Source organism: Melitaea cinxia, chromosome 8 (assembly GCF_905220565.1).
Source record: "Melitaea cinxia chromosome 8, ilMelCinx1.1, whole genome shotgun sequence".
Taxonomy (NCBI): domain Eukaryota; kingdom Metazoa; phylum Arthropoda; class Insecta; order Lepidoptera; family Nymphalidae; genus Melitaea; species Melitaea cinxia.
In genome coordinates, this window is record NC_059401.1 from 2,542,299 (window position 1) to 2,561,815 (window position 19,517).

The following is a 19,517-nucleotide window of genomic DNA, read 5'->3' on the forward strand; positions in this document are numbered from 1 at the left end:
AATTGTTTCCTTTTTTTCTGTAGTTACAATAAATTATTGTTTCCTGTAACTCAAATAATTATTATTTTATTTCATGATAATAATAACGTTGTTGTTGTTGTATTTTCAAATTATATTTAGGTAGGTAGCCGTTGTCTTTGATTTTTTTAGTGGAATTCTGGTGGTTTGAGAGGCCAATAAGTTTTAGTGGTTTCTGGTGGTTTACACGGCTTCATTTGGTGGGTTGGTAAAAATAAAGTTGGCAGCACTGTCCGAGTCTGACTAGTGTACTATAAAAAGTATAATTTATGTTTTATGAATTGTATATCTGTGGCCACCTGTCAATAATTGCAGTATTCTGTTTTGAAAACAATTTTTGTTTTTATTTCATCTTATTAAATATTGATTATAATTATAATCTTGATAATAAAATCTTGCATTTAAATATGAATTACAAAGACCGCTGTAGAACTTGTTTAGGCAGTGAAAAGGAAATGAGACATGTACACTCTGTTTTATCAATAGCTGGCGATGATGTTCGTTTATCTGATGTTTTACAGAATTTTTATAATTACACGGTAATTATAAATAAAAATGAGTATTTTTATCGTTGAACTTTTAACATTGATTTCAAAGAACTTGTGTTTTTTAGATAACGGCAGACGATTCGCTACCTGAGAACATTTGCATAAATTGTGTTCATCAGCTTACGCTAACGTATTCCTTTAAAAGACTCATCGAATCGAGCGCTAAAACTCTCTCTGAAAGTTTGCACCTCATCGATTCCACCAGCGATAACTGTGACGCTAGTTTTGAATCTGACGATCAGAAACCAATAATAGTATTCCGTAAACCATACGAAAGAAGACGAATCGTCAAACGAATACAAAGAGAGGTAAAGCGGGAAACGGAAAATAAATTATTGTTTTGTGTAGAATGTAAGGAAAAGTTTTATTCTGTAAAGTCTCTGAGTGAACATTGTATAATCAATCATCCAGTGAAGTCATTGTTAGGGAGAGATTGTGATTATTGTCATGAAAAATTTGAAGATTTTCGATCCCTTGTCCTTCATAGGAAATTACATTTTACACCATATATATGTGAAAATTGTTGGGAGGGGTTTTACAGTATTGAAGACATAAACAGACATTCTTGTCAACCAAACCCCGATAAAGAAAAAAGTAAATCCGAGAAAGTATTACGACAGTGCGATCAATGTGGAAAGTCATACCCGCCCGGTTATATAAAAATACACATGCTTACGCACAGCAACGACCGAGCGTACAGTTGTAAATTTTGTCCAAAAAAGTTTAAAGTGCCCGGAGGTTTGCATTCCCATGTTTTATGGAATCACAAGCGAACTAGAAATCACAAATGTGACATTTGCAACGCGACATTCATATCATCCAGTTCACGAAGCTCACACGTACGTAAAAATCACTTGAAAGAAAAGAATTACGGTTGCGAAAGTTGCGGAAAGAGATTTTTCTCAAAATCTGAATTACAGAGACATTCATTAACCCACACTGGTGTCAAGAACTTCCATTGCCATTTGTGTGATAAATCTTACCAAACTAGATACGGGCTAAACGTACATTTGAAATCTCATACACAATGCAGTGATTGATAATATAAGTGTACGTGGTATAGACTAACGAACAATATAAGTACAAAGTAACTATTAAAAATATGATCTCATTATTGTAAGAATAAAAAAATCTAATTTGTCTCAATTTTTTTCATTATCATAATATAGTTTTAAATTTTCTATGAATCTATAAAAAATAAATCAATCGCTATAAATGTTTACCAACAAACCTTGGTAAAACTATTTTAAGTAAATAAAAAGACTTGTACTTTTTAAAATTTATTATTAGTGAAAAAATAAATATATGATATGAATAATAATTGAACTTAATATTATACAATTTCCAAATCAAAATTAATAAAATCAGAATGTATAATATATTTACCTTCACATGAAAATAGAAAATTAACAGTTTTTTTGTAAGATTTAAAAAACTTATTTTACTAAGAATAATAAAATTAAGAGTTATATTATCTGTGCCATTTGTATTCTGATTGAAAACAAATTGAAAATTAAATAAAGTTAAAATTTGTAACATTACACCGACATTAAACATTAATTTATTATATTACAATATTTCAAACCATTTGGCTTTCGTAGTAAAGCTTAAAACAGCTATCAAAAATTCTATTTTGATCTTCTTTTAAGTTGAAAGACACCGTTTACTTAGAATAATGATCAGTGGCAAGACATTTTGACTTTATATCTAGACTAACAGATGCAAACAATTTCATTTTATTCTTGTTTTAATGGTTTTTAATTTCGCCTAATAGTAGAGAAATATTCAACATGGGAAGATATTAAAATTGTCACAAATACTACCAGAACCTACAGTATTAGTCCTGCTTGAAAAAAATTAAATCTGATTCCAGCACTATCTATGACATCCTAATTGGATCGAAACCATTCAGAAATAACAAAACATTAAAGTACAACAATCTTCTTTTAAACTCTTACTCGCTTCCGAATTATTATTACAAACATTTAAAAAAGCTTTATTATCGGTCTTGCTGTTCAATAGTTTGGAGACGAACTTGTACAGCAAAACCGTAAAGATTACCGTAAAGAAGAAGAAAGATATTTTTACAAGAAACTTCGACCTGGTATTAACTGGGGCAAAAAAATATTTTTTATTACGTCTATTCCTGACAGACAAATTGGAAAGAAAAATTGTACGCATGTAAAATGCAGGAGGTCATCTTGTCATTTAAATATTTTAGTGAGTTTATCGTCGTCGACCATGGCCAAACAATTAGAATATTTTTAAAATAGCCTACAATAAATTAATCCAAGTAACTTCATCAGTATGTAAGTGCTCTACGGTGCTGTGGCTATTTCGTAACCCAGCCTGCTCTGGTGGTTGGAATTCGTCGAGTCTTCTGGCGAGACGATTCGTAACAACCCTCGAAATGACTCAGAAGTGAGATCGGTCTGGACTTCTTCTAACAGAAACTTATCGCCTCTCTTAAAAAACAGCACCACAATACTCCTGGACCACGCCTCTGGCGTGCTACTTCGGGTGGGTGACGGCGTTAAAAGAGTTTTGTCAAGGCTTATTCAAAAGACAGGAGAATATAATCAGCCGCTGTGTATGGGATTTGTGAGCTACGAGAAAGCCTTCGACTCTGTCGAGACCTGGGCTGTCCTGGACTCTCTGCAGAGATGTCATATCGACTGGCGATATATCGAGGTACTGAGATGTATATACGACGCGGCGACGATGACCGTTCATATCCAGGACCAGAGAACAAGACCCATTTTCCATCGGCGTAGGGTAAGACAGGGAGATATAATATAACCGAAACTTTTAAGCACTGCGCTGGAGGATGTCTTTAAGACCTTGGATTGGGGAACGAGGCATCAACGTCAACGGCGAATGCATCTCTCACCTTCGTTTCGCTGACGATATCGTCATCTTTGCGGAGACGTTGGATGAGCTACGCTTAATGCTGGCCGGCCTAAACGAGTCCTCCTGTCGGGTCGGTCTCGGTATGAACTTGGCCAAAACGAAAGTTATGTTTAACAACCAAGTCATACCGAGACCGGTATCTGTCTATGGTATCCTTCTCAAAGTTGTGCCGATAGGAGGATTCAGTTGGGGTGGGCGGCATTTGGCAGGTTCGTCGATTCGCACACACTTCTTCACTTCGAAGATTCCGCAATGATTGAAGACAAAAGTCTTCGAGCAATGCGTCCTGCCTGTGTTAACATACGGAGCCGAGACGTAGACACTGACGAAGGGACTGGTCCAAAAGTTTAAAGTCGCTCAACGTGCAATGGAACGGGCTATGCTTAAGGTTTCTCTCAAAGATAGGATTAGGAATGAGACTATCGAGAGAACGAAAGTAACCGACATAAACCCGACGGTCATTTGTGTCGCAGGACCGATAACCGTTGGAGCAGATGTGTCCTGGAGTGGAAACCGCGTCTTGGCAAACGCAGTGGGACGTCCTGCGGCCCGTTGGACCGACGATCTACATAAGATTGCCGGTGTGGGCTGGATGAGGATTGCAGAAAACCGGGATGTCTGACGCGAACTTGGGGAGGCCTATGTCCAGCTGTGGACTGCAATAGGCTGAACTGACTGAACTTCATCAAAGAACTAGGTTATACATTAAAAAATTATCTATAATAAACTCGGCTTGCATACAGTAGTCAAATTAAAACAAGACCAAACGTGAAATAGTTTTTTAAATTACAATTAGGCTATCTATTTTTATACAAAATTATTTGCGAACTTATTATTATTCTTATTATGAATGTGCAAGAAAACACAAAATATCAAACTCGTAGTACTTTTAAATAGCAGGCTTTCGTTCAAGCAAACAATTGAATATTATAACAGGTCTTAGCTTAGCAGTAGTAAAGGTACCTACTGTTTTAATTGACTACATACACTTAATTAATTTCATTGTATTAGCGCGTCGTTTATATAAAAATATAAAATTATCACTCGTCATGCAGTCTATAATAACATAGTAATTATTTTATAACATATTTACGCTAGAAGCGCCAAGACTGTTTTCGTCACAATAGATATTTGTAGTCCATTATATTCGAGTGTAACCTGCAATGGAAAAAGAAGCTTCAGTTGCCTATAAAAATATTAAAGACTGGTTTCTATATTCCATAAACGCTTCGTATTGCTCATGAACCGTTTAATTTTAATCACGTATGTTCGAAATTGGATCAAACAATTCGAACATGACATATTCATAATTGAGTCGAACAATTAAAACAAAAAAATCAAACACGACTTGTTCGAAATTTAAACAAACAATTCGAACATAACCTGTCCGTAATTGAATTAACAAACACTTCGATCATGACATGTTTGAGATGAACAAAACATTTGAAATTGAATGAAACAATTCGAACACGACACGTTCAAAATTAAAACAATTCGAACGCGACATGCCGAAATCGAATAGTAGGTAAATGAGCAAAACGAAACGTTTTTAAATATAGGAATAGGGCTTCAACCTTCTATTAATACTAATTTTAAAAAGTTTTATATACGTTTTATAATGTTATGGCATCGTGAAAAGATCTGAGTACAAAAAAAAAAAAAAATATGGACATGCGATAACGCGAGTTTGGGATTATGTTTCTTTAAATCGATTTTGTATTTTTATAAAGTTTTATTACCTCCTTAGTTTTAACAATTAGGCAAGATTAAACAATATAATATGTTAATACTAACAACGAAAACATGCAGCCATTCAATTAACAATGTATATAACAGAAGATATGTATTTTATATTGCCAACGTGATTTTTATATTATTCTAAAGAAAAACTAATGAACCAGATCAATAGTGATATGAATTTTTGGTTATTTTATGTAAATTAACATTTTAAAATTATTGAAATATGAACTTTCATTGCTGCCTAGCGCATCATATAAGTGACTAACCAAATTAAATGTAAAATAACTTCAGATACTAAGGACTAGGTGTCATACTATTCTAGTATATCTACGATGTTCTAGAATGAGAAAGACAAATAAATACCATTACAATTTCATGAAAACAAAATATTTAACAATTTCAAAATACTATCAAACAACTTTCAATCTGACAAATGTCGTAATAGGTTTTTTGTGTGCATATTATGTAAGCTACCAATCGAATTTAATATTATACTTTTAAAATATAACTCACCTAAACTAATTTGTACTTTTAACATATTTTATACAAAATATATTATATAAATTTATGATTTTTTAATATAGTTCTTGTTCATAAACTTTTTCACTTCATTCTGAAACTAAATAATCATTATACTATCAAGCAGAATTTTACAGTAGCGAACATAAACTAATTGTAATTGACTTGGCATGTGTATTTACAAGTATATTTATTAAGAATAATCAACAACGTATAAAAAGGACCTAGATGCATTTATAACCTTGAATTTTATTGAACTTATTACTTTGTAATTGAGTAAACATTGAAATTATTAACGAACAAACATTAAATAAATAATCACTCAATTTTTTAATAACAAAACATGTCCTATGGTAAAATATCACTCAAAAAACAATTACAACCTAACAATATATCGATTTTATACTTATTAAGAAAGAAAAAAAAAAATATTTATCATAGAATAATTAAAAAAAAAAACATTATTATTTAAAGGAACCATTCATTAACTAAGATTTTTCAAACACATAAGTTATATTATTTTATTGCTGTCAACTACACAGATTGCCATTATAATTATTATTATATCTAATCTTTTGATTACCATTTATCATTAGTTAAAAGACGCAAATGAAATATAATCTCTGACAAATCACTTTACTATGCGATTTGTAAAATAAATTATAGACTTAAAAAATGACGTAAGAATCAGTATAACCCCCCCCCCCCTCCATCCAAAATATGGGTATGTAGAGATTGTCAAAACCCCCTCTCACCTCGGGACACTTACATAATTAATGAATGGCCCTAAATAATTAATGTCAATGCTGATACTAAAAATATAGATTAAAAAAATATTTATGGCACTACAAAATGGTCTCAAATATTTTTTTGTACATGAAAATTAAATGCAAACAATCTGGCATTCAAAATCAGACACATTATAAAATCACAGGCACACAAAAACAGCATTACATACAACTTCATAACCGCTTACAAAACTTAATTGCTTTGAATTTCTAAAACATTTCTTATCATCATTCAAATAAATATTCATAAAATTCAAGTTTTATTTATATGAAGTAATATATTTTTTTATTAGAAGTATTTCGATTAATTCCGTTCAAACTATAGTCATATTTAATAAAAAAACTATAACACAACAAAAAACAGACCAAGCAGTATCCAAGATGAAAGATAAATATACAAATGATAAAAAAAAATCTAATATGAAATTCAAATATAAACACACATTAATAAAATCTCGACTACAATGACACATGCCTTAGAAGTTCATATCGAAACCTATTTGATACATAACTTCCTCCATACTTGGGTCTTCCGATTTTACATTACCCTCGTCCTGCGTCGAGTTTCTGGCCTGAGTTCCATTCTTGGCCTCAGTCCCATTCTTGGCTTCAGTCCCGTTCTTGGCCTGAGCCCCGTTTTCTTCAGGATCAGGTTTCTCTGGGTCGCCGCAGACTGTTGGGATGCCAAGGATGAGCCTGATGTCATCGGTCAAGTGGGTCGCTGCTATTATCTGGTGGTATATTGCCTCCGCTCTGCTCAGTATCAGATCAACGTCTAGGCGCATTGATAATTCGTTGACGTGCTGGAAAGTAATTCATTTATAATTTTCATGTTACTAATTACTATACTTTTTTTATTTTATAAATTTGGGACAGTCAATAATAAATGGCCGTCCTTAAAATAAGTCATGCGGAATTTTACCGTTTTTTCCCCTCTTTATCACGCGTGACACTTTCAGTGACCCTCTAACAAATGAATGCAGAATGCGTGATGATTTCGTATTACATTTAATTTAAAAGTAGCATCTTTAGTAGATTACCAAATTTTTTTTCCGCATGATAACTGATGATAGTGGCAATAAAGCAACAACATATTCTATATATATTTTTTTTAACTTTATCAAATGATATGTGTGGATGTTAAAAAAAAACTCATTTAAATACGAAAAAAATAAATAATTAAGTTAGCTATCTTGAAAATCAAGATCCTAATTAATAAGTTCTTTCATTTTTAGTTTTCAATAATATCTTAGGGGTGGGGCGTGGTCTTAGGATTTTGTCACGTAGTCAATAATCTAGAAAAACTCACGCTTTTTCGAGCTATATTCAAATATGGGGCTTTTTAAACTGACAAGTGGCAACAATGATGCATATATGCCAGGAGGTCAACTGGTTAAAAACTGACAGTATACCAAACAGTGAAGTAAGTTTAAAAAATTATTTAAATCATACATCTGAATTACTACGTGAAAACTTACGGGTGGTCACCTAGGACGAGAGGAGTTTAAAAAATTATAAAAAATTGGTCACATAGTATATGGGTATGTTATCTAATATTCACACATTTCTGTTTGAAAGTTCTTTATTTTGTTTTGACTATCAATATTGAATTTCATTACCTTTAATATTTCAGTGAAACCATAATCCTTGCTAATTAGCAAATCTTTTTCGTTATCAAGTATGGCAACACATATCAGCAAGTGGAAATTGGGACACGGCAGCCCTGTCCAAAGCACCTCCCATAGTCTGAAATTTATTAAAACCAAAATTTTGGACTATACTTATAAATTGGGTATTCGAGACGAGCACATTAAAAGTTTAATATATTAAGTTTAATATACTATATGGTAACACCATACTTCTACTGTAGACAGTACCGTATCAATTGGTTGTTTTTATAATTGTGTTTGCTCACAAACGAAAAAAAAACAGACTTCAATGACATCGATAAGTATCACAACGCAGGTAAAAGAAAAAGTTGTAAAGTGAATACACATTATCAAATATTACACAAAAAAATGGTCACCATATTTCGATAATATTTACCTAAATGGACCACAAGACAAGCATCAGTTTCGATTAAAACATAAGTCATCAAAATCGGTACACCCAGTAAAAAGTTATGAGGTATCATACAAATAACTCGAAAAGTACTTGTAAATTCTCGATTTTAGGACTACATAGAAGACACAGGAATTCCTTTTGATTACAAAAATTATTAATCATCGAAATGGTCGGTCCGCCCAATAAAAATTCTGAGGTAACATACGCTACAGCCTGTAATATTCCACTGCTGGGCATAGGCCTCTTTCTCCATGTAGGAGAAGATTGGAGCTTAATCCACAACGCTGCTCCACTGCGGGTTGGCGGATATGTTCTCTACTATGAGTAACAATCGCTATTAGGTATTTAAGATAACAACCGGGAATGACAGCTTAACGTGCTCTCCGAGGCACGGTGGGGAGACCCACAAGAATAGAAAACTGAAAACAAATACAAATATCCATCCCTAGCCAAAAATAATGGACTCAGACCTTAGTCCAGCATTAGAATGTTTTTAAACAATTCAATTATTTACTAAACACAGTCACTTGCCTCATAATATCAGGGTATGAGAATTCCCGTTTGAACCAGACCAAGAGCCAGCGGAAGCAAAAGTACATATTATCTGAATCCTTCTCAGCCAAGTGTTTTGCTAAGTCAGGTGATACGAACTTAAGCAATTGTTGCAGATTTACCAGCTGCTGTTTCATACCAGCTTGATCCATATCGAAATTTGTGGCCTGGAAAAATATATGTCAAATGTGTCATGGATTTGGAAGTGACATATTTATAAAATATTTAGTAGGTCAGTTGATTCAGGTGGATTTTTAATTAATTATACTGAATAATATCATTATTACTAGCGGACCCGGCAGACGTTGTCCTACACGGAAAACAGCTATCAAATTTGATTGATACCAATAGCAGCGCCACCTACCGGGTGCAATTGAGATCAAAACTACCTTATCTCCCAAGTTGGCCCAAATTACAGATGCTTACAGAATTTGATAAAAATTGGTTTAGTAGTTTCGGAGTTTAATTTTTTTTTTATTTTATTTTATTTGGGAAACAAACAATTATCACAACACTATTAAATAAAAACAATACAAAAATAACACAAATCAATCAAGTTTCCACAATAAAAAAAAATTATTTGGAACATACATCGTGACACGAATATATATATATTAGTAGTTGTGCGCGCTTGCCTAGAAGATGCCTTTTCACTCTTGATTTAAATTTAATGTTCGTTTTGCCAGGACAGGGTTTGTACAAAAACAAATATGAAAGTTTGTCGAGTCAACTAATCCTGTATGTTTTGACTAACATCGAAAAAGGAGGAGTTACCAACTCGATATGTGTTATCTCCTAATTTTTACTGAGAGTATCGTTTTCAATAATTCTTTATTTATTAGAAATCTGGTACTTATCATTTGGTCTCATTTAAATTTAAAAAAGATCTGACAAGTACTTTTTGAGTTATAACGTCATAATGTGTATTGCATCATACTTGTCGTTGTAAAATGAAGTCGTTTTTGTTTTGTTTGTGAATAAGCACAATTATTAGACATTTGTAACGATAGAATAAAGTTATTTTGATGTAAATGATGTGTACTTCTATAAGTGACGGGTTCACCATAAACTTATTAAACTTATTATTAACTATTTACGAATATTTGAACCCTGTATTATTAATAGTGAATAAGTTGTTGAAGTACCTTTATAAGAATAAATAAATAAATTAGGTTGTCTGGAAGAAATGGCTACTTAGCCATAAGTCTGCCCATTGTTGTTCATAATTTGTAACTTTTAGCCTTACAAAACGCACGCCCTATAGTAACAACTATTTTATGTAGTAAAAATGGCATGAGCAACTAAGAGCCCATTGGGTGTTGATTATATAATTTAAAAAAAGTTACCTAAGCTTTGTTTGTTATGTAGTCGTGGTGTACAATAACGTAGCTATAAAAAATAAAAATGATAAGTAAAAGAGACTCACAATTTTCTCCATGAATCCGACAAAGCACCAAAAAGTGTCGACCTCGTTACCGAACAACATCAGCAGAGGAGCGAGTATATCGCTCATGCCTTGAACGTAGCCCAAATCGAAGTTATACATAACATAGGTCATCAGTAAATCTTGCAAGGTCACCAGATTCTTGTTGTTGTCACCGGCAAAAAACGGGTGCGTTCTGTCCGTTCTATTCACATCTTTCTCAACTAAACTTTTCCGATCTCTGTAATCGCTGAATCTAGACTCCTGGCCAGCGGTCATGGACCTCCATTGGAGTTTCATTGAGTAGTAGTCCTGTGTTTTTGTCTTTACTAGAGCTTTAATTTGCGAGTTTGTTTTGTCCCAATGATAGTAGTCTAGTAGATATTTCCATACTGAAGACCTGATTGTATGCGCGACACCCTGTATAAAATTGAAATTTGTAAATTATATTTTTGATATTTTCAGACAGGTGCTAAGTACAAATGACTATACGATTACATAATATGAATATTATTTAAAACTATGTCCATATTAGCTTTTTATCAGACTTCAAAAAAGGTCCTTCTGGATTGCGGGCCGTGCGGCCCTCATATCCAACTGACTCTTCTCTAGAATGGTTGGATAAAAGGAACCCGGTAATGTCCTGAACAATATATTATTAAAAAGACACTTACGCCTCTAAATATGAGCTGTTTCACACCCTCTACTTCTGTGATTCGTCCTTCTGAATCTCTTAACCCATCCCATTTTTCTGTCGATAATGGTGAGCTCCTATGATAAAATTTAATATTTTTTTTAAATTAAAAAGTCGGTAAACTTTTGTACAGTCCGCCTAATGGTAAGCAGATAACGTAGCCTATAGATATCTGCAACACCAAGCATTGCAAGCGCGTTACTGACCCTACCCCCGACTCTCCCCCAGGAACTTTCCACCTGACTCACCACAGGAACACCACTGCTTGAGAGCAGTATTATTTAGCTGTGGTAAGATTGGGATACTTCTCCAGTCAGCTGCTCGAAATTTTAAGCAAGATACTATTTCCAAAGAGTAAGTAGGGCCGATAAAATGTCACACATGTTCCCGGGGAGAGAAATCGTATGCTGGGTGTGACTACCATGTGGTCCCATTTAAATTTAAACGAGATCAGACGAGTACTTTTCGGGTTATCTCTATTATTAAGTATTTCATTAACTGTATCGCCGTCTACCTACGTCGTATTACTTGCAGTCGAATTTTTTTCGAGCAAACATAATCTATACATATAATAAAATGGTAGGAAAGTCAAAACTGTACATTGAATATTTTTTTAAAAGAATACTTGGGGTGTGATCTACAATCGATACCGAAGCCAAAAATATCGTTTTTAGAATTTTTGTCTGTTTGTCTGTATGTATGTCCGGGATAAACTCAAAAAGTACTGCATGGATTTACTTCAAATTTGGCACGAATATTATTAAGAAGTCGGGTCAACATACAGGCTAGATATTATCACGCTATCACCTACGGGGAACGAGCAGTGAACCTTTATTTCTTCAACGCATTCTGTAACAACGTGTAATCTAACGACGCATATTCGAATGTTGTTGTTATTATGTAAATAGGCATGGTATAAGCTAGCTTCACACTATAAATAAAGACATTCTGTAGTATATTTAGTATCAGAATTGCACCCGTGCGAAGCCGGGGCGGGTCGCTAGATATTATATATCTTGAAAATAGTGATGGCCACTCTCTGAAGAAACCATACCTGTGTATATCGGGTCTGGGAGGTAAGGTAGGTTTGAGGGAAACGACCTCGTATTCATCGCTCTTCCTAGTCTCAATTCGGTTCTCTACTTCAGCGTATGAAAGATCTGCCAAATCATCAGCAGTGGGTTGACCGGGTCGATCGCGTCTTACAGGAGTAGCTTCGTTGCCGTAATACACTTGAAATGAAAATTTCATGATTAGTTTTATTTTTTATTTCATTATTACTTACAACTTACATATATTTTTGGCATTTTACTAGCCCTTTGGCGTATTTTGTAGTGACCCTACTTTCAGCTCCGGGGATTGCGGATTCGATTGCCACCCCTACCGCTTCAGCCTGTAATATCCCACTACTGGGCATAGGCCTCTTTCCCCATGTAGGAGAAGGACCAGAGCTTAATCCACCACGCTGCTCCAATGCGGTTTGGCGTACAGTAATACCCCCGACTTACGCGATAGGTGGGACTGAGTGCTATCCGCGTAAGTCGAATTCGCGTAAGTCGGGGTACAGTTTTGCGGGGTACTTTTCGTAATTGATCTGATTGTCGATTCCCAAAAAACACAAAATCGTAACTTAAGTACCTACGCGCCGATTCCGCACTACGCGTCTGTACCTGTTGTAAACTGAACGAATAAAATAATGCGGGTGGGGGGAGTCAAACAAAAAACGAATAGACGAGAAAATTAAATCGCGTAACTCCGAATTCGCGTAAGTCGAGGTAGCGTAAGTCGGGGTATTACTGTATATATTTCCTACTATGAGTAACGATCGCTATCAGGTGTACATGATAACAACCGGGAGCGACGGCTTAACGTGCTCTCCGTGAGGAGAACCACAAGAACTGCACAAATGCCCAGAACACGGCAAACACCTGTATGGCCAATACAAATGTTTGTCATGTGCGGGGATCGAACCCGCAACCGCCAGCGCAACAGATACAATCCATGGCTGTAACCGTTGCGCCACCGTCCTACCCCTAGTCTGGTTGTAATATATATTTACTCTTGCAAGTTTTATATATATATATATATATATATATATATATATATATATATATATATATATACGTGAAAGTTATGAGCCCTGTATGTGATATAATATGATCTATATGATCGGTGATAACGTAGTCGTCCTCTCGTTGAAAGATTCGTGGCGCTAAACTTTAAAAATGTAGCATGGCGACGATAAGAAAGCAGCGTTGAAAAGTAATTAATTAGTAAAATTTGTTAGTTGTTGTTGTAGATTGATTTTTAGAGCATTATAAATCTGGTTTCCTTTACATAAAGCAGTTTTGCATTTTATTATCAGTACGCTAATTGAAAATGTTAGGCAATCTACGTGATTACGTAATTTCAGTACTTCGCAAAGTACGTAAAACACTTACGTGTTAAATTACTCATCTTAAGGCATTTCTACACTATTTTACTAAGGAACAAGTCTTACCGGGGTCGTAATATATTTCTGTACAGAGGAATTAGTCAATACTAATTTGGTACTTATCTATACCAATGTTAATATAAAGAGGTAAAGTTTCTAACTTTGTTTGTTTGTAAGGGGTAGTAAAAATTCTTTCACTAACAGAAAGTTACACTATTCAGGAGTGATATAGGCTATGTTTTATTGTTATTGGACGAAAAATTCAGTGAAAAATAATCTAATATATAAAGTTCTCGTGTCATGGTGTTAAACATTGAACCCCTCCGAAACGGCTCGACCGATTTTAATAAAATTTTGTGGGCATATCGGGTAGGTCTGAGAATCGGCCTACATCTATTTTTCATACCCTAAGTTATAGGGGGGGGGGAGGAATTAAGGGTGTTAATAACATATATGACTAAAACAACGTTTGCGGGGTCAGCTAGTAGTATATGTAAATCAAGTCGTAGAAATGCAAACGAGATGAAAACTTTACTATATATTTGCATCACAAAAAATAATAATAACCGCCCAACGAAGTGGGTACGGGTCGGCTAGTTGATATATATTATTAAAGATTTCGGTCACAAAGACTGTTTTACGTGAGCTTCAAAATACTGAATTAGTTTTAAGCCTGACTTACAGGTCTTTTATTCTTTTAGGCTCAACACTCTAAAGGAATCTGTATTTGTTGGAGACTCATCCCAAAATATCTTTTTCACATCCTACCCTCGCTTTTTCCTTTTTTTTATAATATATTCTTTATATAAATAATATAAATTTCGTTACAGATATTATTATATATGACTAGCCCGTTGGCGCAGTTTGTAGTGACCCTGCTTTCTTCTCCGAGGGTTATGGGTTCGATTCCCACCCCGAGTCTGGGTGTAATATAAATATTTATTTATATATTTATATATGTATTATTTATAAGTATGTTTATCGAAAAAAAAAATATGTAGCTATATACCAGTCGGCTGTTACCTATAACACAAGCATTAAGTTGCTTACTTTAGGAACAGACGACCGTGTGTGTATTGTGTAAATATTTATTTATATATTAGCTGCAATATTTTGAAAATACACTTACCAATATCAGTAAATTTCGAAAATGCCTCCATAGCCGATGTGTAAGGTCTCTCTGTAAAATTGGACACCATGTTCCATACAACATCAGATGTATTTTCCGTGAAAATATCCAATTCTGCAAACGATTTGTTCAGCACTTGGGCATCTGGGTTAGTTTCGACCACCATGTAAGTGTTCCTATTACGTCTTGTCTTAACAGTTATTACATGGGCCCTGAGGTTCGCTACAAACACTTCAGCGTTTCCGTGCTGACAGTGAAAGGTGTACTGCCAAGCTCCTTGTTTCGATGAAAACTGAATCTGCTTGTTATCTCTGGATGATCTAAAGAACTTTAATTCCGCGAGTGGTATTCTAACGATTCTAGCGCGGGCAGATGCGTAGTCTGAAGTCATGTTACCGCTAAGAGTTCTTTGACGACGACCTGAATCATATTAAACATATTTTTTCATTTAACAGAACATAAGTAAAAAGTGTAAAATTGTACTTTTGTCTGTAATATATTAATGGTAAACTAAAATGAATGATTGATTACTTTAAGAGGCACGAAGCATCTACTACTGGTCTTCAATGTTAGATGCAAATACCAGGTATTGCTTCTCTTACTCATATAATATTTTGGAATATAACATATATGACGGAGATCATTTCAGACTTCACAACTCAGATTATTGCAATAAAAAATTCGAATTCTTATAAATTTTAGATCTAGTAGAAGTTTTGTGTAAAACGCTAAGAACTTAAACTTCCATATAAATGTATTTTTTATGAACGAGTTATTAATACTTACATAATGAGATAATTGAGATGTACACAATAGAGATTATCGCTTATAAATTATCAGTTTATTTTATTTTTAGCAATTTTTTTTTTTATTATTATTGTAACAAATTACCAATTGTGTTCACAACTGCCCATTCTTGGTCTTGTCCGTCGGAGTCGACAGTTATTAGATCATTTGGCCGCCATTCGATGGATTTCGTTCCATTGGGGTTCTCGACTAAACAGAGCATTCCAACAGAGTTGGGGTCGCTGTTGGGGCGGCCATTGCTCATTTTGCAAAGAACACCATCTTGTGTAAATAGATCCTAAAATTTATATTTATAATGCATAACATAATAGATAAATATGTATAAAAATATTGCTGAACCATTTTTGCAATTTAATTTTCACCCGACTGCCAAGGAAGGGTTATGTTTTTCGCGCGTATCTTGTATGTATGTATGTATGTATGTTTGTATGTAATATTCTTTACTACCTCATATTTCCAGAACCACTGAACGGATTTACATAATTGAGGTATCGTTAAGTTCGTCTTAGCTGCCCAAGTGTTCTTAGATAGGTGACATTAAAAAAAACAATCAAACATGGCGGCTGCGCGAAGACATTGTAGTTAATGAAAAAAAAAAAATTCTTGAATACTACAATATGGGTATCAAATTGAAGGGCACAATAGAAGGATTTTAAAAAGGTATATCATGATTATTTTGTATCTAATTTAAAAAGAATTTACTTCAAAGAAGGAACTTTTTGGTTGGTCTTTTATATCTTAGTTATCTTGTTCATTAAAAGTGTGAGTATCAGCCCCTAGACGCGACTGGAGTTTACTCTTTAAAAACGTTTACTGTAATATTTAAAAAAATGTTCACTCTCGATTTTACGTCCCTTCATACACTACTTCATATTTCACACGATTTTCACTTCCCATCTTTTGCTGTGTGGTTACGGCAGTAAAGAATATAGTTACCCCCTCTCTTCCCGTAGATATCGTACGACTAAGGGATAACACAGTTTTACTATCACCTTGGAACTTAAAAAGCCGACCGATGGCGGGATAACCATCCAACTGCTGGCTTTGAAATACACAGGCCTAAGACTGGCAGCAGCGTTTTCGGTGCGACAAAGCCGGCCCTGCGGTCACCAACCCGCCTGCCCAGCGTGGTGACTATGGGCAACACATATGAGTTCACCCCATTTTTGGCGCGAACTTGTGGAGGCCTATGTCCAGCAGTGGACTGCGATAGGCTGTAGTGATATTTTTTCATACCAAGGCTTTGTACCGTTTTGTAAGGAGTAATGTCCAAACAACCAGTTTGATTAAGGTTACCCAATCAACAGTTTACCTAAATATTTTTCTTGATAGATTTATCCCTTTATTTGTTTTAATCATTACTTCAATTGACTCAATAAATAATAGTTTCACATACATAATATGTGTTATTCAATTAATTGTGATACATTATCTGTCACTCTTTATTTACAACAGTAAAAGATATATTTATTTATAATTTATAACACAATGAGGTAAAAAAATAACTGAACCGTCAAAACATTTGAACAAAGGAATTACCAACCAATGTTAAAATATAAAATTACAACCTGAAAATATTATTCATCTATTGATGAAAACAACATGAAAATACGTACAGTAGTTTTTGAGTTTACAGCAAATAAACAGACAGATGTGGTAGAGGAATTTTATTCTATAATTTGATTTAATTCATAAACAACGGATACATAGTCCTTTGATTATTTTTAATATTTATTTTTTTACAATGTAGGCAGCAGTACATTACTCCTACATCTAAACACCTTTAAGTTATGCTTATTTTAATAATTTTCAAAGATCAGTTATACGATTATGAAAAATATCAAAATTACTGAACTGAGATTAATTCTACAATAGGGTTATCAATAAATGTGAACAACACATACTATGATTGAAGGTAGATTACAGACTTATTAATTATTAGGTAACAACAGTAAATTATAATCATTTTCAATCGGTATAATATTTTTAGGCTAAAATTTTAAATTGGGAAAGTCCCTAAATATCAAATCTAAATTTACAGGTAGGTTAGTACAATACAGTTTTTGGTAATATTAATCTATAATATTTCTGCTACAAACCAATGTAAGTAGGTAAAAAATTATTTGATTTTCTAAACTTTTTTATACATACTGTTTATCAAATAAAAATAATTTTCTTTAGGTAACTACCTACATATGTTTAAGTTTAATATGTTAGTAAAGTATTAATGATATATGAAATAAACTAACTTTTAAGATTATTACAGGAAACTAAACTCATAATTAGCATTGATATACACGATTAACAAATTTTATTTAGTTGAGGGTAGATCATATATTTATTATATTGTAACAATAACGTAATTTCAAAAAGTATTTTGAATGGCTAACCATTTTTAGGCTTTCTTAATTCTGATTTAACACTCAACAAATTTCAATATAACAAGAAAATAAATAGTCAACATTTATGCTGCGAAAGAAATGCTTGCGTAATATGAAAGTAGTATTAAACATTTATTTGATTTTCTATACCTTATAAATTTTAGCTTTAAACCCAGTTTCAAAGTTTCTGTATTAAAATCTTAGGGCGTTCATAGCAAACACACCACACCGATATAATTTTTCTACATATTATTTTGTATATTTTTTTAATCATACAATTATGAACTGAACTACCTTACATACCTACATATTCTTAATAGTTGTGTGAGTAGGTACTATCTGTAGAAATCTAAAGGTTGCGTTAATGTCGAAAAACCTTGGCGTAAACAAACAAAGGATTTCATAGAAAACTATTGTCCTGTTAAAATTCCTCTACTTATGATTTTTTTAATCGCTAAAGTAGATTACGTAGCTATACAGGTAGTGAAACGGTACAATTGGGTAGTTTTTGTCTTGTAACAAAACATTGCATTGTTTAACAATCGCAACAATTCTTACGGGATCGGAATGTGACGCAATTATAAGGAATCTAATGAAAGCGAGGCCAATTTTTTTTAATATTCAGTACAAAAAATAAAATAGAATAGAAAAAAAAAGTAAAGATGGAAATAATGAAACAAGAAACAATTAATACATGTTTAGACTTACTTTACACATTTCTGGCAGTTCTTCCAAGAAACTAGTAGAAGTCATTTTGATAGATACGAGTTAAAAATAAAAAATGAACACTGAATTTTTGGTTTCCCAAATTACCACAATTACGATTTAAATTTGCAAAAAGTAAACAACAAAGTATTCGAAAAAAAACAAATAGGATAGGCATCCAAATATTACATGACCACAGATGATTATCTACGATGTACAATACTTGACATAAAGTATTTTCTAGTTTAAAAATGTTGCTGAATTACGACAAAATAAAATTTTATCTAGCAAGAAAACATTACTTATGTCTTGTAGACTATTTTTAACTTTGTATAAGAACATAAGAAGTTTGAAACTGAATACATCAAGTGATCAAACGTATTAGAAATTCGTGTCAGAACACAACCAACTTCGTATACGAAATGTGTACGTGGTCGTTGAATTAAAATAGGGACAGTTATAAATTTTCTTTTAACTACCCTTTTTTCAATTTTAGAAATACGAAGAAATAAATTTTTAAAACTGTGTGCTTAAATGTAATTTTATATACATTTGTCAATTTTTTCTTTCTGAATGTTTGCAATATTTGTGTAATCAACACGAACATTTATTACATTGGTCTTTCCTAAATTTAAGTACCTATAGTTATAACTAATTTTAAAGCAATACAATCGATAGAAAACATGATAGGTAATAAAATGTGAACAATAGTTTTACATATGTAGGTATCCTTTGCTACTTTATCATTTTTCAAGTTTAACTTAAATAGCTAATTTTAATTTATATTTTTGATGATCTTACAATA

At 33.2% G+C, this 19,517-nt stretch overlaps 2 protein-coding genes across 2 annotated transcripts; one reads left to right on the top strand and one right to left on the bottom strand.

Moving 5' to 3' along the window:
* The first annotated feature begins 410 nt into the window (after positions 1 to 410).
* On the top strand, positions 411 to 1,708 carry LOC123655834 (zinc finger protein 25-like). Its single transcript, XM_045591587.1, has 2 exons — positions 411 to 557; positions 632 to 1,708. The coding sequence occupies exons 1-2, from the start codon at positions 426 to 428 to the stop codon at positions 1,604 to 1,606; spliced, it is 1,107 nt and encodes a 368-aa protein (XP_045447543.1). The 5' UTR covers positions 411 to 425; the 3' UTR covers positions 1,607 to 1,708.
* A 5,216-nt stretch (positions 1,709 to 6,924) lies between these two features.
* Positions 6,925 to 18,760, bottom strand: LOC123655781 (TBC1 domain family member 15). Its single transcript, XM_045591535.1, has 9 exons — positions 18,716 to 18,760; positions 15,711 to 15,903; positions 14,820 to 15,239; positions 12,311 to 12,488; positions 11,237 to 11,333; positions 10,566 to 10,982; positions 9,119 to 9,306; positions 8,143 to 8,269; positions 6,925 to 7,326 (listed from the first exon to the last, which is right to left on the bottom strand). Exons 1-9 carry the CDS (start codon positions 18,758 to 18,760, stop codon positions 7,000 to 7,002), a joined length of 1,992 nt encoding a protein of 663 aa, XP_045447491.1. The 3' UTR covers positions 6,925 to 6,999.
* Positions 18,761 to 19,517: the final 757 nt, after the last annotated feature.

Bases quoted from the DNA above. Each gene is read 5' to 3' on its own strand.
- LOC123655834 (XM_045591587.1), top strand. From the start codon at position 426: ATGAATTACAAAGACCGCTGTAGAACTTGTTTAGGCAGTGAAAAGGAA. The intron at 558-631 runs GTAATTATAAAT...TGTGTTTTTTAG, and splicing joins AGAATTTTTATAATTACACG to ATAACGGCAGACGATTCGCT.
- LOC123655781 (XM_045591535.1), bottom strand. From the start codon at position 18,760: ATGACTTCTACTAGTTTCTTGGAAGAACTGCCAGAAATGTGTAAA. The intron at 15,904-18,715 runs GTAAGTCTAAAC...TATAAATTTTAG, and splicing joins AACTGCCAGAAATGTGTAAA to GATCTATTTACACAAGATGG. The intron at 7,327-8,142 runs GTAATGAAATTC...ATTACTTTCCAG, and splicing joins GTTTCACTGAAATATTAAAG to CACGTCAACGAATTATCAAT.